Genomic DNA, 27615 nt, shown 5'->3' on the forward strand with positions numbered 1-27615 from the left:
TGTTAATACCTGCAGAGATAATATAATTTTCTACATCATGCAGCTTTGAGTAGCAGTAACAAGTAGGGCATAAACTACAAAAATAGTAAAAGCTCAAATAGTTTTATACACGAATTTAATGCCTACTGTTCAGTTGTTTGAATATAGAGTATATTAAGTGATATAGATCCTTTTAATGGTTACACAAAGAGGTCTCACAAGAGTACCGGTTTCTCTCGCTGGAATAGCCTGCTCAATTTAGTGGGCAATGAAGAGAATAGCAAGTTGCAATAGCTGGCAGATATGTAGGACCCTCTAGTTGGCACCAATTTTGCTGCGCAGTTAAAATGTAAATTTATTATATTTACTCCGAAACACACAAGCAAGCCACATACATAATCTCAATACACAAAGTGTGGTTCTTATAAATGAATATATTAAGAACACATATCAATAGTTTAATAACAGGGCAAAATACTTTTGTTTTCTTAGCAAACTTGGGTGCTGAAAACATGCGACTGAAATTTTTCTGGGGTCATAGACACACTGCTGCCACAGAACAGAGAAAACTATCTATGGAAACTATCTATACCCGCATTCGACATCTGAATCACACGAAGCCTACAATGGAAGGTCTACCTAGGGTAGCAGGAATACGAAAGGTAAATAAAAGTAACAGCAAAATTGGCAGTCGCAACTAAAACTATTTTCATTGCCCCACCCCTACGTGCAAATGCATCTTCAAATCCAAACATCATTGCAATACACGCTTTGAAGTGGCTGGCAACAAGGACCAAGAATCCACATGCTATATAGAAATACCACAGTAAAATATTATGCACGGATGTTGGCGACCTGATAGTTAAATGCTACATGGCATTGTTCACAAAGAGTTACACAAAAACTGAAAATTTACAGTGCCCCTAGCATGTATAATAAAGGCAACAAAAACAAACCTCAGCATACGATTTTTCACTTCTCCAGGTCATGATTACATGATTAGACTTTTTTTTATTATTACAGCATTCAAGAAAAATTGTTATGGCTATTTCAGTTTGCTTTCCTCATTTTCCTTCTTTGAAAACTGAATACATTAAATGATAGTATCTGTGAAAGTATTATCCTAGAAAATAAATATTACAGTGCCTTCCCCAAGATGTTGGCCTGGCCTTAATCTCACTTCAGATGACACCGAATTTATATCTGAAGCAACTATAGACCCTTTCACGGTTTACAAACATAGGCCTAGGACGACTTCCAGTTTTGCTCACCTACGTAGCCAGCTAAATCTAGCGACCAAGAAAAGCTTTGGCCGCTATAACGAGTAGGAGCAGTGCATTAAAAGCTAAGCCCGCAGATTTTCAACACTTTTCCTCTGTACATAACGACAATTCTACAAGTCAACATTACCGCAAGTTATACGAGAAATTTTATATGTTAATATTAAGGTGTAATGCGCATGTGTTTTATGGCAAAACTTAAAAAAAGGATTTTCCGCATAGTGGAAGAACTTAAAAACACGCTCTGTGTGCCGGCGCAGCATATTGATGAGGCCTGTGACTGGAAGTTCCTTGGGGCTGCTCTCTCGCTGCTGTTATCGCGAGAGTGAAACTGTCTATAGGTTGGCATGAAAGACAAAGCCTGTCACAATCATCTACATAAACACATCAGCAAAAACATATAAAAGGTAGACAGTTCAACCTCGGTCAGTGACATTTCAGAAAGCTCACTTGGGTTGTAATCAGTAAGAACTCATTTTCCAAGCACACGACTAAGTTCTGCAGTTTACAAAGAATTGTGTACTTCCTATTGAATGCACACAATAAGCACACTATTCAGGATAACAAATTTCAAAAGCACATAGTTTTCAATAACCCAAACAATGAATCATACCTAAGAATGATTTGATTTGACGTTCAACATAGTATACAGTCGAGCCCAGACATATTGAATTCAAAGGAAACTCAATACACAATAACTCGATACATCAATAATAGATTGATGGAACGAGAGATGGTGGTTATGTTCCAAAGCAACCCTTGGGCAATAAGAACACTAATGGAGGACTCCAGATTGATTTCGATTACCTGGTACCTGGAGTTCTTTAGCATGCACCAAAGCTCAGCACACAAGCATTTCTGTATTTTGCCCCTACTGGGATGCAATGCGGCAACTGGGAGTTGAACTCCGGATCTCTTGCTCAGCATCAGAATTGCATGACCACTACACAACTATGGTTGGTATAGGCGGTGAGACATGCAACAGTTGCTCCACCTGAACGCAGTGCAGCTAATTAGAGACAGGAGATGAAGTCAATGCTCTGTGCATGCTGATATAGGCTGATGCCATATTTTCTTTGTGTTTTTGTTGCGCTCTGTATATTGAAGTGTGCGTGCTAAAGTTGAAACTATCGGGAACATCCTTGGAGTGTTTCGCAACAAACTGACGAGTGCAAGTGCTTGTAGCGCACACAAATATATGGCTGTATGTGAAAACTGTCCTGTTGGGACATGACTCTGCACCAAGCCCATATTACTTGACCATGGTTATGCCTCATGTAATTACAACTGCCCACACAAACTACAGTCGAACACACTTATAACGATACCGGTTTCAACAATATATTGGTTATAACAATGAGAAGCTGCTGCACTGTCAACTTTTGTATGTTTTCCATGATGAAATAACCCGCTTACTACAATGCCCTGATGCCAAATTATTGGTTATAATGATGAAGTCTGGCTGCTGGGTGTCCGTACCAAAACGTAGTGAAATGCGAAATCCTTGAAAAGAAAAAAAGAAAACGAGAAATTCGAGGCCTGCTGCCCGAACAGCCGCCATGCGCTGATTTTCCAGCCTTCTCTGCGTGCCTCTCTCCCATCGCCCTTGCACCCCTTCGAACTCAAATAGGCTGCGTCCATAGCTCTATGCCATGCCACCCTCTGAAACACGAATGGACCGTGCCAACTGCACTGCTCCCAGATTGCTTGCTGGCTCCTCATTTAGCGTAGTTCTGCAAACAGCTTAATCGCTCGCGTACGTCTTTGTTGGTTGCTTCGAAATCGTTCCCGGTCACGTGGTTTCTCAGCCTCGTTTGACTCGCCGCCAAAACTGAAGATGGCTGATCCGCCAACTCATCACCGGCAATGCACGACATTGCCGGTGAAAAGAAAGCACGCGGTTATAGATTTGGAAACTAAGTGCTTCTAACGGATGAGGCGATCGTTGTGAACGTGCTTGCATTGGATAGCGACGACGACGACAGCAGCAATGACGTGGTAGGGCAGGCTGCCTCAACGTTGTCCATCACAAGAGCCCCGGCAGATGATTCAGTCCCTCCAGTACTTCGTTTTCGCGAGAAATGCATTTTCTGCTACACTACGTGGAGCACCTGGATGCCTTGGAGAAGGACGTTGGCAAGCTTCGTATAATGCATGCAAGGCTGACGGACATAGGGTTTTCTCATGCAAGCCAGTCAGAAGCACGTGGCGAGATGCTTGTGGTGATCTCGCCTCAGCATTTCTTTTGGATTTCTCAAACTGACAGGGTGCTGCGGCAACCTTCTCGCATTTTTTAAAAGGCCCCTTTTGGGTCCACCAAAGTGATGTCTCGGCAAAGCTCGCATATCGCTTGCCACCCGTGATAACTCTTTGCAGTTTTTACAGCAGTGCCATTCTTTAACGCCGACAGCCACAGCTTGTTATATGCGACTGGAGTGGCCAGGAAGCTGTTAAACGAGTGAACACAATTAGCAGCCAGATGGAGGAAGGTGGTGGAGAGGGGCACTGACCTTCCTGCCATCATAGTTTTCTCACAACAGCTCTGCCATCCCCCTATTTTGATTTTTTCATGCAACCCAGTTATAACAACTATCGGTTATAACAATGAAATTTTCATGGCACTTGAATATTGTTATAAGTGGGTTCGACTGTATTCTATTCGGGCACACGCATGAATACCATCAGTGTGCTTAACAATCTTGGGCCTGATGCAGTCGGTGCTTGTTGCCTTCTAATGAAAATGCTGATGTTTCTCGGTTCATTTGTGCGCAGCATTCAATACATTGACGAATAATCAGTTCATGTAGTCATGGCCACAAAGTTCATCAACTGAGAGATCATTGATACAGTCTACGCTCGTTACAATGGACCCACGTACAACAGAATTTTGGATATAACGGACCATATTTCAACCTTAGTTAGCTCTACATATTTTTTTAATGCAATGACGTTCGCTCTTAACGGACCACGCTATAAGGACTATCGGCTACAGCGGATGAAATTAGCGGCAATTTTTGTCAAGATCGGAGGTATAAAATGGACTTTTGCCGCGTCGACACAAGCTGGCAACTGACTTGCGAGGGACATCCGATGATCGCAGCTCAATATCGTGCGCGCAAGGGAGGGAGGAAAACGGGGCAGAGGTGCACAGTCTCTCACGCGCGAGGTACGGGGGGGTTCTACTCCGGTGGCTGCCGTTAATAGCGCGGCTGCACGGGTGCCATATCTTGAAAGCAATCTGCGATGTAGACAAAGTGCGCACCCACGCAGGTGCAGTACCCAGAAAGCGATCTGCAATGTGGACAAAGTGCGTCAAGTGCCGGTAGCTTCGTATGTGCCGTGCATTCGACGTTTAATTCACATTGAGCTTGAGACAGCATGAAGGTCAATTCGCTCGTTGTTGCTGCCACTCCTCCTCACTCCAATGTTTTGGCAGCAAGTTTCCATGGCCAACAAGCGAGATGTGTTCAAGTTTACTTGCACGGGCGTGACACGGTGCTTGTTAATTAAGTTAGTAAGCTAATGTTTACAACTTTATACGACCGATAAAACTACTATCCTTACTTCGCATAGCTGTCTACTAATTTGTTATCACAATCAATGCTTTGCCTATCGAGCAGAACTGAGACTTTGTTTGCTTTTTTTACTTTGGACATTCGTCACTCACTCTTTACGATAACATTGTTACACATCGCGACCAAAGTTTTGGAAGTGAGGAGTTTCGGATGTTACGGACTTCGGATAAAACTGGCATTTTCTGTCGGATTATCAGGGTCAGTTGTAGCAAGAGTCAACTGTATGCTCTTTCAAAGCACAGGATTGCTCACAATTTTAAACTGGCCCCTTTTGCCTCTTCATAAGATAAGCAGCAGCTGTTATTTGACATCTTAATCATCAGTAAGCGCTGAAGGCATTACGCAAAAATGAAAACTGCATCCTTTAATATATGCATCCGAGGCAGCTATCTAACGCAGGAAATGGCTCTCATAGAGAAATATGAGGCTGTGAATCAAGCTTGCAATACCGTGTACCACTAAGCATAGACAACTTCTAAAGTTCTAGCAAGGAAAGGACCGTGCATACAGCTGTATGGATAGCATCTTTTTGCATCTTCTCTTACCTCATGGGCTTCGCTAGCTTAGGGTTATTGTAGACCAGAACATTACATTGGGCGCTTGCTCGTGCAATCTTTTGAGCTTGTAGCTGTACTGTTTAACAATCCATTTCATTTAGCAATCTTCCTTTCTTATCCATCCTGCTGTGTGTCCCATCCAGACGATAACTGCAGGGTGTTGTCATCAGAGCCAGTTATGTTGTAATAAATGGTATGTGAAGTCTATCATTACAAAATGTGCCCCATGGACTACATACCTTTGTAAGAAATAGCAAGCTTCCGTTACCAATAGCTTGAAAAGTGTCGCTTTTCTGCATGGATGGCAATTCAGTACACTCTAGGTTGGAAACAAATGCATGGCTGCTGTTGCTGTTTTGGGTACGTAGATTTGTCACATGAGTACAGCAAGGTCATTACGTTAACTAAGAGATACAAGCAAGTCAGCACTGAGCAATTGCAAGAGATATGAAAACGACACATTGTATTCACAGCTGGGCATTGTCACGCTTGTCTGAGGAAAGCAGCTCGCTCGTTTGTAAAATGGGCCACCTTAAATCACGATAACATTGAAAACACGTCTAGTTTCATAAAGTGTGTTTCTTTTGTGGATGCTTTCGCTACAGAATAAAGTTTCTTTCAAGTGCAAAAAGCGAACAACACAGCCCCATACATCTGTCATCCTTAGTGCACAGGTGGGACAGCCGCACTCTTTCTCCCATACACGATTATGAAGTCCACAGCCAGGTAGCTTTCAATGGTGCCCCTACAGGCGGCGCACACAGTCTAATATGATAAGTCAGTGTATAAAAGTGTGCCAATGTGGCATCTAACTGAAACCTTCAATTCATCTCTGATAATTTCCTGCTATCATGACAAACTGCAGTGTCAAGATTATTGCGATAAATAACTGCAAACAAAATGAAGTACTCAGTTGCAGAAATGCACTCAGCTTTTGCCCACCAATTGCACTATGCAAATTGCACACTGATAACTGGTGTTGTGGTGCAGCATGGCAACGCATGATCACTGGGCAAAAATTACTGGAATGACCACATTATGCTTGTCCTGCACTCTGTGCTTGGCACATATGCCCACATGACGAGGCACAATGCATAGCAATGAATGGTCCACCTAAAATGTGTGGTACTTTCACAGCTGCTGTTGGTTGTTGCTTATCAAAGAGGGCATCTTGAGGAAAACAAAGAGATGCAGGCATTACAGTGACTTATTTTTAAGTAAATAGATCATGGCCAGTCATGTGCATTCCACTAGCAAAAGCAATCATCAGACCTGAATGCTACATGGACCTTCCACGGAGCGTCGAGTGTCTCTGAAACACATCTATTGCAATGAGAAGAAATTGAGGTCACTCAAGTCAATGCCAGCCTGGTGGAACTGCTCAGACAGACGTCCACTTCATAGGGCACAGTGCTGCATGCAGTTCAATATGTTGAATGAATTGGTGGATGGAGTTTAAATGTAGCCCCACAGTGCACTTATACATCTACATGGTATTTTCAACAGCATATTTTCACTGTTCGATGTAGGCAAAAATTCAAGTATCCAGGTTCGACTTTTAAATGGGCTCGAATGCAGTGTGAAACAAGTTATATCTACTTGCAACTACATTCTTGGCCTGGTGAAGACATCTTCAAGGTAAAAATGGTGCAACTAAAGGCAATTCAATAGGAAATATAAAAATTCTAAATATAACAATGGTAAACAATATAACAAGCATAAACCACCATGAGTCAGCCATGTCCACTGCAGGAAATTAGAGCAGTGCAAACACAAAGCTATGTGCTACCTTAATGTTGCCAACAGTCACAAACATAACTGCCTAATCTTTGCTGCAGCAAGCAAACTTAATATACTTCTGATAGGTTAGCCATGTCACTTGACCATGATTATGCCTCACATAGCAATTAGAACTGCCCCCATGAACTATTCTATTCAGGCCCACACATGAATACCATCAGCGTGCTTAACAAGCTTGGGCCAAATGTCATGGACCTTGAAAGTGTGCAAGATGACATATTCACCATTGGTCTTCACTTAATTGAGCGCACTTAGAGCAGCAGGTACACCACCCTGCTAAATGCCGCAGATACAATGGCCACAACTGCAAGTCCAGAGAGACGCCAGACATCTGAGAAAGGCACAAAGACCAACAACCTGAAGTATAGCCCTGCATGCCTAGCTCTTACGGCACAGGGGTGTGATGGAGATGCGCAAACGGAAGAGGTCACAGTGGGGCCCTACAAGGAAAGGTGAGGCACCACGGGGCACATCGTTGAGCTCCGCATAGGGTACCAGGTCATCCAAATTGAGCATGCGCGACTCCTGGGTGAATGTGTGCTCGCGCTGCACTACTGTGCGCACATGCTCCACACCATCCTGCATTCCACTCACCAGAATGCTCACCACCACTGTAGTGTCCTCGTTGAAACGACTTGAAGTAAGCGACAGCCGCACAGTCTTGGTCTGTGATTCTGGCCCTTCTAGTGTCTCACGTAGTGCAATGAGTAGGAACCGGTGGAAAAGCACCCCCTTAGGGTACACATCAACAGTCCATTCAAGTAGCTTGTCCGCCAAGGCCCCCGATAGGCTGCCAGGTGTCATAAAGATGAGCGTGTGCACACCAAATCTAGTCCGGCAGGGGTAGTTGTCAATGCACAAAGAGGCTGACCATGTGTCCGACGTGTAAATGCGAGGCACCATCAGTTCGGGCCACTGCCGCCAAAACCCATTAGTACGTGCTCGTGTTTGGAAGTCCAGTGCTATCACCAGGCGGTCAAAGAAGATACTCTGGAAGCGCACCACCAGAGGGTGCGAGAGCAGCCCATCCAGCTCATCAAGTGTCAGCATGGGGAACCGCACATGTGCCATTACCTGGCTCACCAGCTGCCCAAATGCTTCCTCGTTGCCAGGCCGGGCACACTGGGGCCATGGCTCCTGCAGGGACAGCCACCGGGCGGCATAGCTGCCAGGACCACACAAAGATTATTTAATAAAGTGTCCATTTGAGGCTTGCAACACAAGGCTTCTGCTTTGTTAGCATAAACATAGCCATCTACACATAGGGTACATGAGAACTCTGAAAGGTCAATGACGCAGCACAAACATCACCCACCCTATACTGATATGCTGAAGTCTGCATTCAGCTTGCTTTTTTCTAGTGGAGGTTGTTAAGATAACCAGTCAACACTATCTGCCTATATTGAATTAGTCAACATTTATATTTGTGATAGAAACATAAATTTCACCACAGAGGGTGTCCATCCAACAACAACAGTTTCTTCACAGCAGATTGATTGATTGATTGATTGATCTTAATGTCATAAAGAAACATACACATTGTAATAGCCGAGAAAGATAGATAAGCAAATGTCTACGGAATGTCCTGTTCCTCTCTTTGCTCATTTGCATCTTTTCCTGCTAGTACCAGCTATATCAGCTTTTCATTCTCGTTGACGCAGGGGCTATGAAAAACAACATAGTGGAGAGCTCAAGGTTAATTTTGACCACCTGGAGCTCTTCAACATGCACAGAGAGAATTTATGCATTCCACCCTCATAAAGATGTGTCTGCAGCAGCAAGAACTCAATCCTGTGACCCTGTGCTCAGCAGCAGAAAGCTATAGTCACTTAACCACCCCAGTGGTTTCTTCAGAACAGACAAGAGCAAAATTCTGGAGACCATATGAGTGGCGACAAAACTGCATTGCAATGTCCTCAGACATTAGAATGCCTACATTGGAGATTAGTGTGTTGTGCTTGTACTTCTTTTTTAATCTGTCAATGTACTCATTGGGCTCGTTAAACGGCACACACACAAGAATGCCGGAGAGAGCACAAGGTGCTGCTCTGGCAGTCACTGTGCACATGTTGCTTGTTGCTATCGAAGAACAGCAAAGTCTCGAACCTCCATCATGCTTATTACTTTACTTTCAAGAAGGACATATCTGCAGTATCTTTTCCTAATTTTTTGTCATTCTCCCTATGTCTTCTGTCCTTTAATGCATGTTTCTGGGCAGATGGTGCTACAGTCAACGCTCGTTACAACGGGCCCGCGCACGATAGACTTTCGGATATAAGGGACCATATTTCAGCCTTAATTTGTTCTACCTATTTTATCAGTGTAATGAAGTTCACCGTGCTACAATGGACTATCAGCTACAGCGGACGAAATCAGCGACAGTTTTTGTCAAAATCGGGCGTATTGGCGGCGAGGAGTTACGGAGTCGCCATCTATTGGAAGCGCCTCGCTGGCGTAGTATGAGGGATCACGTGGCACGTACTCATAGGTTTTGCTGTCAGCGCTCACTGAAAACACCACGCGCGAGCTCTCCCGGACATTTCTGTAAGTACTTTCGAAACGTGAGAAGTTGTTTACTGTCTAAATAATAATCTTGGGCAAACTGAAAGCACACAAGCGTTTACAGACGCTATCTCTTTACCGAATACGTACAGTGAACGCCACTGCGCGCGGTCGCCGCGATGGAGTCTCCCGAACCGGCTTCTTGCGTGAAAGGTAGGTAAACGCTGAGAGCAAACTATATGAAATCTGTTCTTATAGTGTTTGTATAACTCTTGCATAGAGTTTGTAAAGAAGCCTCAATGCAGCGATCGCGCAGATTCGCAGCGACCGACTGCGCGTCTGCATGCTTGTCCGCGCACTGTTTTGCTTTCGCCGCGTGCGCGTTTTCGCACCGTGCCATGAGCTTTAGGCCGCAGAATATGAGCATTTGACAGAATACAGGCAACCATTGTTGCGTGGTCGCCATCACAGCGGTTCAAAAATAATTTCATTGTAGAGACTTCGACGCCTACAGGGACTACGATGTGCCGTCGCGACGATTCAATCTTTTTTTCTTCTAAATTCTTTGACCTTTCAATATTATTTCTCGAGTTGCGTCGCACTGTATGTTTATCGGTGTTCTCAGCGTTCCATATCCCGCTGGTCCTTTTTTTGCAATCCAGTGCATTAATTCATAACACAAACATGACCATGTGCCATGCTTTTTTTAAATGTGCTTCTTACCGCTGCCTTTCCAATCCACTGAACTTGCCAGTATCTGTAGCATCGACAAGTTGATAGACCAAACCGTCATGACATTAGTTGTGCAGCAGACTCGGGCAAGCGTCTCAGTGCGCGTCTTCAGAACATCGCAGACCGGGCGCTGTAGCAGAAATCTTCCTCGCGTCTGTGCTTGCTGCATACCCGAGTTGTAGCCGATGACTGTAGCCGGTTTTATGTTTCGCGAGCCAAGCTTCACGCAGCTTCTTGTCCTGCGGCTACATGTGAATAAGGCTGACACCAGCCTCCGTTACGTGCGTCCGGCCCTGCGGCACCGAGCAGTAGCCTACCATGTTGCGCGCCTTCAAAGGCAGCCACTACCTATTGTAGTGCTTTCAAGCGTTGTAAAGGAGACACTCGAAGCGGGAAAACTTCGCCACTAAATGAGGACCGCAGCGTACGAGGGAATTCAAACTCGTTTTCAGCTCGCTTCGGCGCTCCCGAAGCAGCCGACGCGGCCGCTATGTCCACGTGATCCCTCCTAGCACGTCACGCCGACGATGGCGCCAGCTTTTCCAGTGGTGGAGCTCGAGGCCAATAAAACTGACTTTTGCTGCGTCGACACCAGCTGGTAACTGACTTGCGAGGGTAAGCAAACGATCGCAGCTCATTATCTTGCGCACGAGGGAGGGAGGAAAGCAGGGCAGAAGCACACCGCCTTTTGTGTGCGAGGCACGGGGGAGGGGGAGAAGTGAGGGAAACAGTGGGGGGATTCTACTCTGGTGGCTGCTGTTAACGGCACAGCCGCGCGGGTGCCGTATCTTGAAAGCGATCTGCGATGTGGACAAAGTGCGCACCAGTGAGGGCACCGTATCTTGAAAGCAATCTGCGATGTGGACATCGTGCACCCAGTGCCAGTAGCTTTGTATGTGCTGTACTTTCGATGTTTAGTTCGCAATGAAGCAAGAGACAGCACGAAGGTCAATTTGCTTGCTGCTGCTGCCAACATTACTAGACTAACTTCAGTTGTAAAACTCTCCACCCACGCGCTTACAGCAGCTGTCACCACTTCTGTGACAGCCGCCAGATGGCAGCGCCGTTTCATCGAGTTCCACTGCAGACGCCTCGCTGCAGCCTTGAGCTCGTGTGGATGGGCAGCTTGCGCGTGTTTCACGCTCACTGGCGTTCTCCCTTGTCCGAATTAGTGATACCATGAGAAAGCGGTATCCACCTACAGCAACAAGATTTATTGGGCCAGTTGGTTCATGCTGAAACAAGGGTAAACTGCACGAAAGGAAAAAAAGCATACAGAGAAGCGCAGCAGCTGCGTTTCTTCCTGTTGTCTTAATGTTTCGAGCAGTTTCTTAATGTTTCGCGCAGCTTAGGCTCAGGAGCCTGAAGATCTGGCCAAAGTGCGTGATTGTAGGATGATCTTCATCCCCACCGAAGCTTCTCATCACGCCAAAGAAGTGCTACAAAAAGAAAGATGAGGTCAGTCTTCGAACACACAAGCTATACAAAAAAAATTTTAAAAATGGTCGGCTCTTCCACACCGTGAAGATGGTTAACCATCGAAGCTGAAACGTGCGGCCTCTGTGTTTATCACTGGGTTAATCCCAAGAGTTCATTAAAGTATTTCTCAATTATGAGGTAACACACACAATTGGCTGCGACGGAGAGAACGACGTCGCTGACGGTATGCCCGCAGTTCGCCGTTGTCACTTGCGTTCAATGTCTCGAGTTTGCTCGGCGGCACGGTTAGCAGCCTTCGTCCGCCATTTGCCGCTTGTGATGCTTCAAAATGAAATTTCTTCAAAATTAAATCTGACCATTACTTAAGACAATGAGTGGGTCATACTCCCTTAAGCAATGGCTCATACCCCCATAAACGGGGCCTCCCCATTACGACGACAGAAGAGAAGTGAAATTCTACACTGGAATGATGAACGGCAATGCAGCCAGCTGTGGAAGACGACGACGACAAATGCGGGAGCAGTGGCATGAGTGCGTGCCGTGGATTTCACATAGAGTTGCTGGTCGGCTCGAGGAATCGCTCTGTTACACGCCGAGCGAGCATTTGGGATGAGCATTGCAATTAAGCTATTGGTTTTCCATAAATCCCCATATTAGCGCACAGTGAGCACATTGCTGGCTGGGCTTAGCAGTGAGGTCACTTGAGGTAAAGTAAAAGTATTGTTGTTCATGCAGGGAAGAGTCTAGCAAAAATGCATAAAGACGCCGGCATGCGATGCAAGACATCTGACATTCTTCAATGCCATTGAGCAATATGTGCACAGCGCTAACTTTTTCTTTCCGTTCTTGTGCGCATGCGGTTGAAACCTCCACATGAGCTGTCTTCCAGATAAAAAAAAGGATGTATTTGCCCAGTACGCTAGTCTTGAACGCAGGAGCACCAATGTTAGAGAGTGCAGCAATGCAGTTTGGCCACCACTCCTGTGGTCTCCAGAATTTTGCTCTAGACAGTATGATCATCCCGCTAATCACTTATGATTGAATGCATGTCCCAAATATTATAGTCAGGTACAGAAATGAGACGATGTGCTAATTGGAACACAGAAGATGAAATGTTAGGATTTCTCATAAAATACTGTTTCATGGTCCCACTGTTCAGATTTCCAGAACAAGTGGTGTTCTCTGAGGGTTTTCATAACTTGCTCTGATGGTCTGTCAAAACACTACAGCTCTGTTTACAAGTATTCTTTACTATCTGTCAATTAAATAATCAAATTTGCTATCTGTCAATTAAATAACCAAACACTTAGTCAAAGAGATTATCATTAACTTCATAACAAATGGTAACTATATGTATAATACAGCAATAATTATCTGGATAAATCTACTCGCAAGAAACTTAGCTTTGAGTGATCATAAGAAGTGATCTGCGTCTACTTAATAGTTCGTATTGACCAATGAAATCATGATTTAAGCTGCTGATGTATCACTGTCAAGCTTAATGCAGATGCAATACTTACTAAACAAATTTTATTGTTTGGTATAAAAGGATATTGTTAAGAGGTTCTTACTTACAATATATCAAAGACAAAGTATGATGCAGACACTGAACAACTGCTTCACAGGGGTGTGAGTTAGGGTAAGACAGTGATACAAAGTGCAGCAGCATAGTACATGAGGGAAAAAGAGGGGTAGAAAATAAAGGAGGATTTTCACACACAAATAAATTGCTGGCTCTGAAGTGCAATTTATTGAGACTGTGAGTGTGTACATGCACTTGTTGTTATAGCAAAACAGAACAAATAGAACTGAGGTAGGAACAAGGGTTCAAAAATATCACCTCGTTTTAAACTAAAGACATGGAAAGCATGCTGGTAAACTGTTCACCATCAGGTTATAGTTCCACTAACTTCATGGTTATTTGTGTGCACTGATTGTTATTCCAATGTACAGTACAAGTGCCAGAAAATTGTGTGCATTATAACCCCCATAATAAGAGTGAAAAGTTACTCAAACTTCCGCTGTTAAAAAGTTTGTCATGATCCTGCTTAGTGTTGTTGTTTGCCTTTTGACATTGTAATGCATGCTGCACTAGAGCTGTATCTTGTAGATGACACATTGTCCACAGTAAACAAGAAGAATCATGAAAACAGGGCTCTTGTTAAGTGAATAAATTACCTAAGAAGCCAACATTACCAGAAGACAAGAAAAGTAAAGGTGAATTAAAGTGACTTTCAAGCAATGTGAGAGGCATTTCATAAGTTCGTTAGAGCCATAATCCACATAATATGATTGCACAATTAAGTGGCAAGGTTCAAATGCCTCAAAGCAACGAAGAGGCTAAGAGAGATGCCATAGTAGTGGGCTTAGGATTAATTTTGACCACCTGGGGTTCTTTAAGTCCCAAACAAAGCTCCATGCAAAATTATTCTCGCATTCTGCTCAAACAAAATGGAGCTGTCACTATAGGGATCAACCATACATTGTGGCCAGCAGCAGAATTCCATGGCCACAACTAACTGCCTGCAGCATGACAAGTCTACCACCAAACAACATCACATTTCTTGTCCCTTCAAAAAAGCTGCAGTACCTAAATGAAATGAGTCTGGCTGTATATTTTCCATGTCTTAATATCAACTTTGTAGACATGCTGTATACCATATTGTACAAATCATTAATGCACCATTCCAACAGGGTCCACACAGGACACTAATTTATTCATAAAATGCAAAAGAAGAAGAAATAGCTGACAATTTTATTAGCATTCACATGAATTGCTGCAATCCACCAGTACTTGGTCAATACCTTCACATATTTGTCAAGCACACCAAAATTCAATGAAACTGTTTCATTCCATTTATATACCAAGCATACTTATGCTATACTTGCATCTGTGATGCTTCATAAAAAGAACAGCAAAAATAAACATGCCAAAGAAAACAGTCTTTCAAGTAGCAAGCTTATCAATGGCTTGATCTGAAACCAAGTGTGCGCTCCTTTTAGTATGGTCTCTTGTGATGTACAATCCAGCCACCAGATGGTGCCTCAACTACACAGGGTGAAATTAATTCGAAACCATGTGACAAGCCTCAGCATTGAGAGACATACACAGGAGCCTGTGTGTGTATCCACTAGAATGAAGTACAGTCGAATCCTGCATAATGAATACTGATTCAACAAAATTTCTGGCACAACAAAGTTTTTGTTATTCCTTATCAGTGTCCTCTAGAACATAACACATCAAAATTACCACTGCAAAGAAGTCTGCAACAGATGCATGCACTTGCACTACAATTAGATTATTCACAGAGCAAACCTGGCCACTGCCATTAGCGAAAGCAAAAAAATCGATACTCAAGAGCTACTCTGCTGAGTCTTGAAGCTGAAAAAAGAAAATGGGCTTGTTGCGCGATTTACTGTATAGGATAATATATATTATACAATGAAGGAAAGTGTGGCATTGTGCACCAAAAATGTATCCTCCAACACTATGCTATTTCCGCCTACCCTGCAGCACCAAGCAGGGGAACACGAGTTCGCCTGCAGTGTGGAAAGTGCCTTTTAGCATGTAAATAGAGTTGACTTCCGTTAATTCAGCCCTGACGGATCTAACGAAATCGATATTATAATCTGGTGGGTCGAACTAAGCGAGATGCAGAAAAAACGCTATTCAGCAGTATTTTCCCGATTCTAACATGCCCCCGAATCAAACGTGCACCCGTTTTATGTGTTCAAAGTAGAAAAGTAACGCAGAAATGACATTAAAGCTCTTAAAAAAGTATATATCTAACATGCACTGGATTTTTTTGAGCAAGAAAAATGGGCAAGGGCCTAATATGTCTTGTTCAACAGCCACCGGTTTGGTTTTCTATAGTCAGCTTTGCCACACGATATTTAAAGTCAGCTTTACTGCAGTGGACCCTTGTTATGTGGTAGAACATTCGACCGCTGCAAAGGGGTAATTGTGTCCGATTGTACCACGCACGCAATTTTCGGATAAATTTTCTTGAAAAAAAGATGCGTTAGAATTAGGTAAACATCGTACTTCCTAGGGCAGGCCGAAAATAGGTGTTTTCTATGGGAGCTGACATGTGTTCAACGCATTCACTGTCCCCTAAGCTCCGCTGAGACAGACGCTGCCACTAAAGGGGTTGCTATTGCGGTCACCATAAGGGTCAGGCACGTGCGTGCTGGGTGTTCAAGTTCGAATTACCCAGGGAAGGCCATTTTCAGGATTGATATAGTGAAAGCTTGGGTCCATAGAAATGCATGGGCACTGGCCGGGTCCTTCAGCCAGGATCGATTTGACAAAAAAAAAAATCAAATTAACCACAGTCAAATTAATGGCATTGTACTGTAGTTGTGCATCATAGATGAATTGGTAAGTTTAAAGTTTAGCTGGTCAGCTTTGAAAAAAAGATGTTTAACTCTGATATAAATGTGTCACGAGCAGTTACAAGCCCGAGTTAACTAGGAATGCCTGAGTGTCTTTTCTATTTCTTTAAATGTTGCTGCCCTGCCATGCTTCTTATAGATTTTGCCTCTGGTAAGGCACATTTTATTAAAAGGAAGAATTAACTTGTCAGGGATCGTATGGATGCTTAATCGCAGTGGACAGCCACATTCAGTCAGGATAAACCAATAACGCCTCCTTGGCTGTGTAAACACAATTTAGTGACTGTATTGTGGGAAGTGCAGAAATTAAAAAGGTGTTTCACTACGAATTCTGTTGAGAGCACGTAAAGCATAACCGAATATCCTCAGCCAACTGTAGTTTCGTTGACAGGCAAAACGCCAAGGCACTTTCAACGAACTTTTAATTGCTTCTAACCTTTTTCTTCATAAGAATGACTAACTTGGCGACCGATAAGCTAATGCAAGCTTAGCGTAAATAAGTGAGCAGACCTTCATGTATATAGCTTTGACTGTTCTGGCTGCTTATGCATGTTTGGAAATGATCAGCCTCCCGCATGTGCAGAAAGAAGCTTTTGTTGCAGGAGACAGTTAAAACAACACAGACTTTTTTAATGGCACAGAAAACAATATTATAGGCAGATTGCTCGCACATCACTGTCAAGACGGATTAAAGAGTACTGAGGTGGTAAGTGGTATCTACTGCTAAAGAAAATAAAAGAAACAAGATTAAGTGCAATAGAGTAGCACTTACTAGGAATTTAGAACCTTGGTATAGATAAATAAATGCTCTTAATATAGACTGTAACATATGGGAACCAAAGTTATGGGATAATTAAAGCAACACATAAAAGTTCCCTAACCATCTTATTCCTGCAAATTTTTGTACACATATTTGATTTTGCAAATATAGTGTAAGTGTGATCTGTCATTTTTGTGCCCATAGGAATACAAAATCAAAGTAATCCTGGAAAGAGACTAGTCTTAAATTTGCAAATGAGTTTTATCACTGGAGGTGATTCAGAACAATGTGCTGACATGAATTAAATTCATTAAATAAAATGATCAACTATCAAGACATGCTTTGGAGGCCACACTTGTACAGTATAGTCAAGCCATCAATTCATCTGTGCAAGTAGACAATAAAACTGTCACATGTAGGTCCCATTAGCCGTCACCAAAACTGATTCCACATTCCTTGTTCAATTTTCACTCCGGCTCACTGAACACATGAATGTTGACACTAAAGTGAATACACTTTCTCAGTAGCTTTTGCTTTAGTGTGTAAGAATATTTCAACTATGAAATCATGAGATGCAACACTGCCTATTCCAACTATTTCAATTTACAACTCACCCTGCTTAATGTTTAAAATGGAAAAAAGAAAGTCCACTGATGATTGCACTAAATGAACTAAATGACTTGAAATGGCCTCAGGAACACAGTTGCTTTCTACCAATAAAAGGACACTAGCCATGACCTGAACACACAAAACTTATCATTGGCAGTAGTGGTACTATAATTACCAAGGTCAGAGCAGTTCAGGTTCCCAACTTTAAAGTGTTTTGTACACTGTCTAAATTCTTTTTTGTGTTTTAATTACTTTAGAAAGTACGACATGGGCCACAAGGCTTTTCTTTTCAATATTGAAACTGTCTAACCCACATGTACCTACACATCAAGTACATTCATACGGATTATGTCAAATGAACAAACCAACATTTTCCAACCATGTACAAGATGCCTACAACTTCCTGTTGGCCACATCCGTGTAGCATGCACCAGATTTGTGCATTACTTATCTAGGTCATCTAGGAAGATTCAAATGTATCGCCTATCAACATTATATGTATGTTACAAAGCTTCAAAACAAGCACTTACTTGAACAGCTGAAACTCACTGGCGATGACTAAATCTGATCTGCGCAGAAATGAGGTCAGGACATCCAGCTCAATGTTTCCAAAGTCTTCTGTGTTGGCTACAAGCTCAAAATTCCAGGCAATAAAGTTGCTAAATGCTTTGTGCACTGCAGTAGAGCCGCAGTTTAGCGTGTACCGGTACCAGGAGACCTAAGAAACAAAGAAGAAAGATAATTATCAACTGCCAGCATAAGTCCTCATGACCAAAAGTTGTAAATAGGGTTACAGTAAGTGTAAGAATGAAAGGAGCTTAGTGGGATCACCCTGTGAGCCACCAAACTCTAAAGTTAAAATGATATGCCAGGTACTGACAACAAAGAAATGGCCTACCTTTAAAAAAAAGTCAGCAGCATGCTCACACACAGTACTGCTCAGTGTATACAAGTCGCTATGTCATGCACAAATGAGTAATTTTGTATCCCACTTTACAAACACAAGTTCAAGTCAGCTTACTGCCATGCTATAATGAACCTCTTCAGAAGGTCATGTGCGCCATTAACGGCAGCCTGCTGAAGAGTGCGGATGAAAGCACGCCAGCTCCGCAATCATCTGCTACCGCGATGTGTTTGCATGGACATAATGATGGGCACTAGCAACGTCAGGTGTTTTCTTTCTGTTTTAGGTGAGCAAGTGCTGTGCAAGCAGTCTGAATTTTTCTCATATGTACAAATATTCGCTCATCGCACGTCAAAGCTAGAAAAATGATGTAAGTCAACATGTCATTATGTTGTTACTGGGAGTACCATCAGCAAGGGACGTGCATTTTTCTCTTATATTGCAGAAAGAAGATTTGGTGCTTACCACAGCTTCATTCTTGCTCCACTTTTGCAGAAGGATCATATTTTTTTACCGGGTTTGTTCAATGTAATACTTCGTGTCATTGCTTGCCTAGTTTGTCAAGAAAGAATTGCGAATTTGTGTTCTTCTGCACCTTTCGGATGCACACCGCAGCAATAATTAGAAGCAAATCTCAAAGGCCATTTGCTACCCCTTTGCAGACAGCAGAAATGACAGTACAGGCACGTTTCAGATATTACAAACTGCGATGAGTGCAGACAAATGTAAATTCGCAGTTTTGTTCTTGACACATCAGGGAAGTAACTGTAGGAAGCTCTATACATCTAAATAATGTCTAAAACATGGTGGCTATGTCACTTCCATCGTCTGCAATACGGTAGAGCATGGCCTTTGAGATTTGCTTCTATTATTGCTTGGGGGTGCATCTGAGAGGTGCAGACGAAGACAAATTTGCAGTTCTTTCTTGAAAAATTATGCAAATAATAGCACCAAGTGTTACAGTAAACATGTTGTTTTGAGCTAGTTTTTTTGCCAGCATGTGCACCATGATATGTACATTATAAGAATAACAAATGAAAAAACTATTTTTTTAGATATTTTTTCTCCAAGACTTGTGTCCCCTTTCAAATTTGACTGTTATAACAGACAGTGAACAATCAGTAGCTAGCATAGTGGTATCATCTGTATATAAATTATATGTACGGTTCTGTGTTAGTAAGATAATTAGGTATGAAGATCAATAATGTAAATTTAAGACAAAAATGGTCTAAGAATTTATACTTGAGGCACACCTTAGTGTATAGACATGAAATGCAATAATGTAGGTAGAATATATAGTGCCTGTTGCCGGCCAGATAGAAAACCTGTATTCAAAAATAAGGCAAGACCAGTAACACATATTGTGGAACTTGGTTCAATAAAATGTCATGAATTAATAAGTGAAATGCTGCACTGTTGCACTTGCAGTGTGCCTAGTGCCATTGAAGTGCACAATACAAGACAAAAAAGTGATGCAGTAATTCTTTCAAATGCTGCATGCAACTCTCACCAGTTGGTTGTGGTAGGCAGCAGACACAATGTGGTGAGCCATATAGCTGATGCAGAGGCGCATGAGGTCCTTGACATTATACTTGTCGGCTAGGGCCACCAATGGCAGCACACGCAAGTGGTCAACACGCATGCGGCCGGTGTACAGATAGCCAAGGAAGTCGCCAAAAACAGTTTCGCAAAGGGGTTCCTCCTTTAGCTCAATGTGTGATGTCCTGCTGGAGCTCCACTTGGGGTCCATCAGCATCACCTAATACAAGGACAGCATGTTGTATACACAGACGTCCTCGGCCAAGCAACTGAAGCTGATGTAGGAGTTACCTGCAGCCCTTGACTAGACTAAAATGCACCTGTAAGCTAGCATATGGGAAAAAACCTACTACTGCTCAAGAGCCAGCTGAACATCATAAAAGACATTGACTGGTACAGTAAATGATGATCAGCCCACTCCTATGCCACTGCAGTTTATACGAGAGCTTCACTCCAGCACCCTTATGTCACCATAGTTTTCATGACAGTCTCACTCTAATAGCATGTGCACTCAGTATTTCACAATATCTGTAAAGCCACTATACCTCTTCTACACAACACACAGGCCAGATATGAATACCAGTGAACACCTTACCTTGGTAGTTTGCAAAATTAAAGTTAAATGAATACATAGCCATATTCAGTTTGAGTACATATGTTATAAAACAAACAGGGTTTCTGGGGAGCGCATCGTCACACTGATCAAAATTAGAAAAATGAAAAATTTAGTGCAAGTAGAACCCTGTAGATTGTACAGTAGTTTAAGACACAAAAGTCTATATCCCAAGCAGAGCACTTTGTCCCACTAGTATTAACAATAGCAAATCATTTCAATTTATTTTTGAACACCTAGGCAAAAACACAATAAAGACAAATGATTTTTGGAGCATACATGGCTGATGGAATTTCCGTTTAGCGTGCAAATTTTCATTAGGCTATGTGCAGAACTTTTATAGTAGTTGTAGCAGCCAAAGCGTAATTAATCTTGTTTTGCCATTTGTGCTATATAAGCATTCTACGAGATACATATGTTACCCACTGACAGAGCAAACAGTATTTATAATAATATCCATATTTATCCATACATAACAGTACATTCTTTCATGAAATTAACTGCTAACAGAAGACTTCATGTTATATTTAAACCATCCTCCAAGCATAGTGTTAATTTTTTTTCCCCTGGTCGTGTGCTTCAAAGTTCAGAAAGTTCAACCACCACACAGCTAAGTATCGCGGAAAGGCCAGCCTCTTCATGTCTTAGGTCGAATACAAATGCCAATGAGAGGAAGGTGAAGTGGTTCAGCAAGGAAGCTAGAGAGACAAATAAGAGAAAGGGGGCAACAGTGCACTTGGTACAACCAAATCTTTTGATATGCTCAATTGAAAAGGCTTACCCAGGAACTTTATGGTCAACTAGAGCTTCTTTACAGCACTTCCAGAGAGGCACATTGATAGAGGATGTTGCAACAAACACAATAGTGGCATAATGCCTTCCATTGCATTGTTTTCTGGATACTGGCTGCCAACCAACGGTGGTTGCATTATTGAGCACAATCAGCCCATTTCCTAGCCCATAACTTGTGTTTGCAGAAAAATCAGCTGAAGGTAGGTTGTCACACAAAATAATGGGTACTAGAGTAACATTGTTAAATTGTCTTTTGTGACAAGCAATGACCACTCTCATGTCAAATTCAATTATGAACCAGCTTCCCAGCCATTGGCACACTGTGAAACAATCTGCTTCCCTGCTTTGTGCCCATACTCTGTGGACAATGGCATAGTAATTATCCCTGCCTTTCAAACCCTTCCTTCTGTTTCTCTCTCCATACTGTTTTTGTGTGAAATTATGCTGAGGGTTAAGTAAAGCATTTACAAAACTATGCATGCTAAATCAGCAGACATTCTTGGAGCACCGAGCACTGTGGCATCAATGTATAGTGCAGCCATGCATCACTGTAATGGATCATTCATCACACTATGCTAAAACACCTCATTTTAGACAGATGGCTGCAGTTGCATAATACATTTCTTCACTCATGCTACAATCATACTATTACGTTTATTTTATTTTATTAGCTGTCAATGTCCCTTTCCAGATTATAATGATGTAACCACAGTAACTTCACTGTAACAAAGTTTCCCTGGATGTATTATTGGAGTGTGTAATACATGAGATACAATATACGAGTGACAAAGCTGATGTCTGTCTAATGTGTTGAGAGTTAAAGGAGAAGCACTTTGCAAAACACAATGAGCAGATCATCAGCAAAGTGGCTCAAAAGGCATGACACAACAGTTTAGGTGCAGCACAAACGGTGTCGAATGGTGCACTGCCAATGCCAATTTAGTGTGTACAAAATGAAGAAAAAGGTGGAACAGGAGAACATGGTATGCATTTGAGTGTCAAGAAAGCCAGTCGCTTCCACTGCAGTTTTTGTGCCCCAAGTTCCCTCACCAGCACTTGCATCCCTGCTCTCTCTCTCTCTCTCTCTTTCTCTCTCTCTCTCTCTCTTTCAAACACACACACACACACACACTTATTTACTTATGTGAATATGGTATATGCAGCTCAGCATATCAACACAACAACATTGAAATCAAATCTTTGTCCATGAATGGTAATAAAGACTGGAATTCACCTGAAAAACATCGCTGGAAGCACACAGGATCAGCCGGTGTGCAGCATACTGCTTTCCACCAACTTCCAAGGTAATATCACTGAGGAGACGCTCTGCATACAGGCCAGCAATCTTCTCCAAGACCGTTGAAGAGTTGTCAAACTGTTGCTCGTGATCAGTGGTGCACTTATCTCGGTGCGCCATTGTCACCCTGCGTGCCAGTCACGCAGCTCTCCAACGTCCACGGCTATATGCTGAATGAAAAACATAAGCCAGAGGGATTAGATAAGGCACCTTGCCTAAACTTCCCACTGATGAGACAGAACAAACAGCTCATACAGTGATTTTCTAAATGTTAAACCTTCTTCCCTGTACCTCGCCATAGAAAAACTAACCTTCTGCCTATCATACTATTTTAAAAATAGTGCTCCAAAGTTTCTCTTTCTTCTTAGTATGTGACAATTTTGACACATTGTCAAATGGAAGTGTGATTTTTAATAACATTCATTTATGTGAACAAGGTAGTGAACAAAATTTTCAAGAGAAATGCTTCACTGTGTCACATGCAATCACTATTCACTATAGTAATCACTATTCACTTTGACCTTGAAGTCAAAAGCATAAATACTTTTTTACTAAACAGCTAGCTATCTAGGTCAAAAAGGTTGCAATGAGATGGACTCTACACTGGACCCATCACTACAACATGCACGATAGCACTTGTTCATCAGACTATATAAAGCAGTCCTATCCCCTCAGGGTGACTTTCTGACACAAAGTTGATTTATTCTTTATCCTGCAAGTCCCAGACTTTTTTGGTCTTTCTCCTTCTCTTGTGACAAGTTTTTGCTATGGAAAACAGCAGTTAATAAAGCGAGCACCACTTTTTGCTGTTGTCAGCACTAAAATTAAATTTGGCCACACTTTTTTTTATCTCTTCCTGCTGTGTCGTGTATTAACAAAAACCACCTGTGACTTATAAATGCACTCTGCTTGTGCTTGGAAGGAGAAATAAAGCTTTCCAAAGCAAGTACAAGCTAAGCTCATCTCTAGTAACATGCATGAAAATCATGTGAATGAGTTGAACTAGAATACAATAAGTAAAAAAGTAAATTCACTGTTGTTGTAGACAGGACCAAATCAACACATATTAAAGTACTGTCTTTATGCAGAATTTTTGTGCAATACATGCACAGGTTGAACAGACATTTGTTTTAACTTTCAAGTAACTATATCAAACAATTCACAACATTCATAATAAAATAATTACGCACCAACTCTACTGGAGTTGTCTAAGTATGCACAAGCATTGTGCTACTTGCTCATCTCTATGCATACGACACGACGTATGTTGTTTACCGCAATTGACGAAGCAGTAGACAGTTCATTTGATGTATGCTTTATTGGCCTTGTAATCTGTTTTGGTTCGACCAGTATAAACCCTTACCGACCCTTGTCGGTCGTTATCAACCTGATCGGGATTGATCCAACCCTTATCAACCTCTGTTGGTCATTATCAACCTTGTTGGACTCAATCCAACCCTTATCGACATGTACTGGTTGTTATCAATCTTATTGGACTCAGTTCGACTCTTACCTGCACTTATCAACCATGATCCGACCCTTATTGCTCCAATCATTATAAGCCCTTCAGCACCTTATCCATCTGTGTCGAACCATTATCAACCAAAATCAGACCAACATAACCCCCTTATAATTCCTTATCATCCTTATCAACTCATTGACTGCTTACATGTCTTTGCTGTTGCAACACGGTACAACAGATTCATATGGTTCAGATATATTTGCCTTCAGCAAGTGTGGGCGTTTAGCCCACTGGGTAAGACACTCGGCTTCCGAGCGTCACACGTCAGTGATGGTTTTCCTCAGGGAGTCGGCATAGAAATGCTCACGCATTTAAAATACAATGTTAACAAAACGCTCATGTTGAAATGAAGCTGATAGGAATGTGGCAATATTGTATCTGTATAAGTGAGGAATTATAGACAGTGACAGGTCAAGAATGTAGGAGAGGCTCTCCCCCAAAACCATGTCATGCATGCTCTTTGCACTTCATTAAATGGTTTTACAGATAGCATAGGCACAAAGAAGAGGTGCCCCAGTGCTTCAGAAACAATTTTCATCATGCACCACATGAATACCCTGTCAAGGTTAGCAAATGTGGAAATGAAGTACCATATGTGCACTAATACTGTGCACCTTGGAAAGTGATTAAAAGAAGGATTCTGATCCTGCCTTGCATCTAAAGAACCTGCTCACTGCTTGCCCTTAAAGAACTTGCTCAGTGTATTCCTGAGAGTGTGAACATATAGGTACTGCAGCATTTAGCTGCAGCAAGCATTTGGCTTTTAAGAAAAGAGCAGGACAAGATGCCAAATCTGACTGTTCATTTTGACCACTGACGCTCAATAAAAAGTTGTTTTAGTTTTAGACAGGAAGCGCAGAGACTTTTGAAGTAAAGCTGAGTTTACCAGGTGGGACAAGATGTGTTTACCTTTCAGGAAAAATTAGGATAAGATGGAAAATTTCACTGTTCATCTATATTTTAGACTTCATTCAAGCTTCAGCTTGTCAAGCCCCCTTCACCTATGTTCCCATTCTTTTTCTTTCTCATATAATAACATGAAACACACTTAAGTTATTCTTTCTTGAACATTTTAACCCTTTAACAGCCAGATTTTCTTCTGGGCTGCTCCTCGCCCTGTGCCATATTATTATGTTTTTTTCACGCATTGGTTCAGTGGTCATTTTATGCTGCACAGAAGCTGGTTCCTCATAATCACTTTTGTCTAAATCAGAATTCATAAACACTTCATAAATTTTCTCATCTATCAAAGCTTGGATCGACCTACCATGCTAACTTACCACGGCTGCGCTGTCGAGACATGTGCACCAGCTAGTGTCAGAAATTTACCATATTTACTCTAACCCAGATTGGCCTCAATTCTAAGCCAACCCCTCAAATTTGGAAGGTCAGGATATCCTTGAATGCAAGCCAGCCAAGACAACAGTAAATGACAAAGTCACAAAGAGCAAATGACATTTATTACCAATGTCCAGCGCCAACCACGTACTTGCCCCAGCTCGCGATGTACTGCCACCGCATGCTCAGTGCTATTGTGTCAACGTCTCGGCGAAACCGAACATTAAAAAAAAAAAGAAGAAAGAAACAGTGATTGTGCCCACACTTTACGGATTCAATGCAGTAAAAATGATGTACCATCACAGTGAGCTGTAGTACAGTGAGGCTGGGGTGGTAGACAGTAATGGCTGGCGCACTGTATTTTAGAGCTGGCATTAGTCAACATGCAATTTTTCCAGTTGCGACAGCTCCTAATGAAACCCTCAAATCTAAGCCGACCTAGGAGTTTCGTAGCTCATGTTTCAAAAAATTAGCTACCGGCGTAAATAACAATATGGTAATCTACAAGTTTTATGCATTTAGCTGACTTCATGGATGGCACAATGGGTCTGCAATACTCTTTATTTATATGAGTTTCTTCAGGAGAGGCATGAAATGCGTATATATTCAGGAGTAGCAGGGAGTGTGCAGGAGTGAGTCTGAGTTATATCAGGAGTGTCATTGTAAGAGTTAATCAGTTTTATCAACCTTATCACCACTTTTTCATGCCTCACACAATGTGATTCATTAAAACAAGGCAAAGCCACTGTCATTTTAAATGCTCACACATGAGTCTGGGAACTAAATTCATTAATTTATCTGTTTGAAAATTATTACATTTTAATTATTAGAAGGCATGCACATCCCTTTTAACCATGACTGTTGTAACTTTTACAATAAAATGAGGTAGGTAATTAAGTTAAAGATTTCTTTTTTCATACGCTATTACAAGCTAGAATGTCCCACTTGGCCCTAGCGGCCATCCGCTTAAGTACCATGACAGAAACATCTAACCAGCCTCAATTTACACTTAGCGGTAAGTGTTTACAGACTTTGTACTGGAGGCACCGATTATTGTTATACAAGGTGGGGACTCAAAAATAATGACTTTTTTTTTACTGAGGCGGAAGAGTTAACATCGACACCTGCCTAGTGGCATGCATATTATGTGTTCTTCTCCATCAGTAGGCCAAGTAGTGTCAAGATTTGTATGCTTACTGCATTGCTTTCTTTTGAACCTTTGTCCACATCTGTATCAATTTTGCGAAGGCAGATGCCAAGAAATGTGTGTGCACCAAGTTTTGTTCCCTCTTGAGAAAACTATTTACATCAAAGAACTTGTTCATTTTAAATTTGTATCACAAGGTCAGAACATCAACCAGGGGGCATACTCTCAAGCGGTCACTTTTGCTGATATCACTTTCAGTGCACGCTTATTGGCTGGTTGAGCAAAACCGGATGAGCTGATTGGCTGGTTGAGCACTACATCACGTGAAAGCAATAGTATCACCGAAAGTGATCGCCCGAGAATATGTCCCCAGCATTTTTATACTGAAGTGCTCAAGGAATTGTGCGGTGCAGTTAAAAAATTATCCAATCTGCGAAACTCAAGCTTGCTCACTACCACAGCACTCCCTTCCACACAGCACTGAACCTGCAGCACTTCCTGACCACAGTGAGATGACAAGGCTACCTCACCCTTCCTGCTCCCTGTATCTTACACCTTGCTGAAATCAAACTGGAAACTGAAACCCTACTTAAAGGACTGTTTTTTCACAAAGTGAAGAAGGTAAAGAAGAAAATGACTGAAGTACTGGGGGGCATCAGTTCATAAGTGTTGCTGAACAGTTTTCAACAATGGATGAAGAGGTGGGATAACTAAATTGCATCTCAGAGAGAGAGAGGAGGTACCAGAAAGGTGATAGATATGTTAATGCTATTATGATATGCTAATGTTAAAAACAAACTATGTGAATTAGAAAATATTATTCTCGTTACTTTT

At 42.1% G+C, this 27615-nt stretch overlaps 1 protein-coding gene across 3 annotated transcripts in view; it reads right to left on the reverse strand.

Moving 5' to 3' along the window:
- Positions 1-321: 321 nt before the first annotated feature.
- The window catches only part of Tango10 (transport and golgi organization 10), a 32347-nt gene continuing 5053 nt past the window's right edge, over positions 322-27615 (reverse strand). For all 3 annotated transcript variants that reach the window (XM_075675290.1, XM_075675278.1, XM_075675298.1), the window contains exons 2-5: positions 22712-22944; positions 20044-20292; positions 18160-18347; positions 322-8356 (exon numbers count right to left, since the gene is read on the reverse strand). In XM_075675290.1, the coding sequence (XP_075531405.1) occupies positions 7570-8356; positions 18160-18347; positions 20044-20292; positions 22712-22894 (1407 nt within the window). In that variant the 5' untranslated portion in view covers positions 22895-22944 and the 3' untranslated portion in view covers positions 322-7569. The remainder of the gene's footprint in view (positions 8357-18159; positions 18348-20043; positions 20293-22711; positions 22945-27615) is intronic.

The sequence above is a fragment of the Dermacentor variabilis genome, chromosome 1, assembly GCF_050947875.1.
Source record: "Dermacentor variabilis isolate Ectoservices chromosome 1, ASM5094787v1, whole genome shotgun sequence".
Classification (NCBI taxonomy): Eukaryota; Metazoa; Arthropoda; class Arachnida; order Ixodida; family Ixodidae; genus Dermacentor; species Dermacentor variabilis.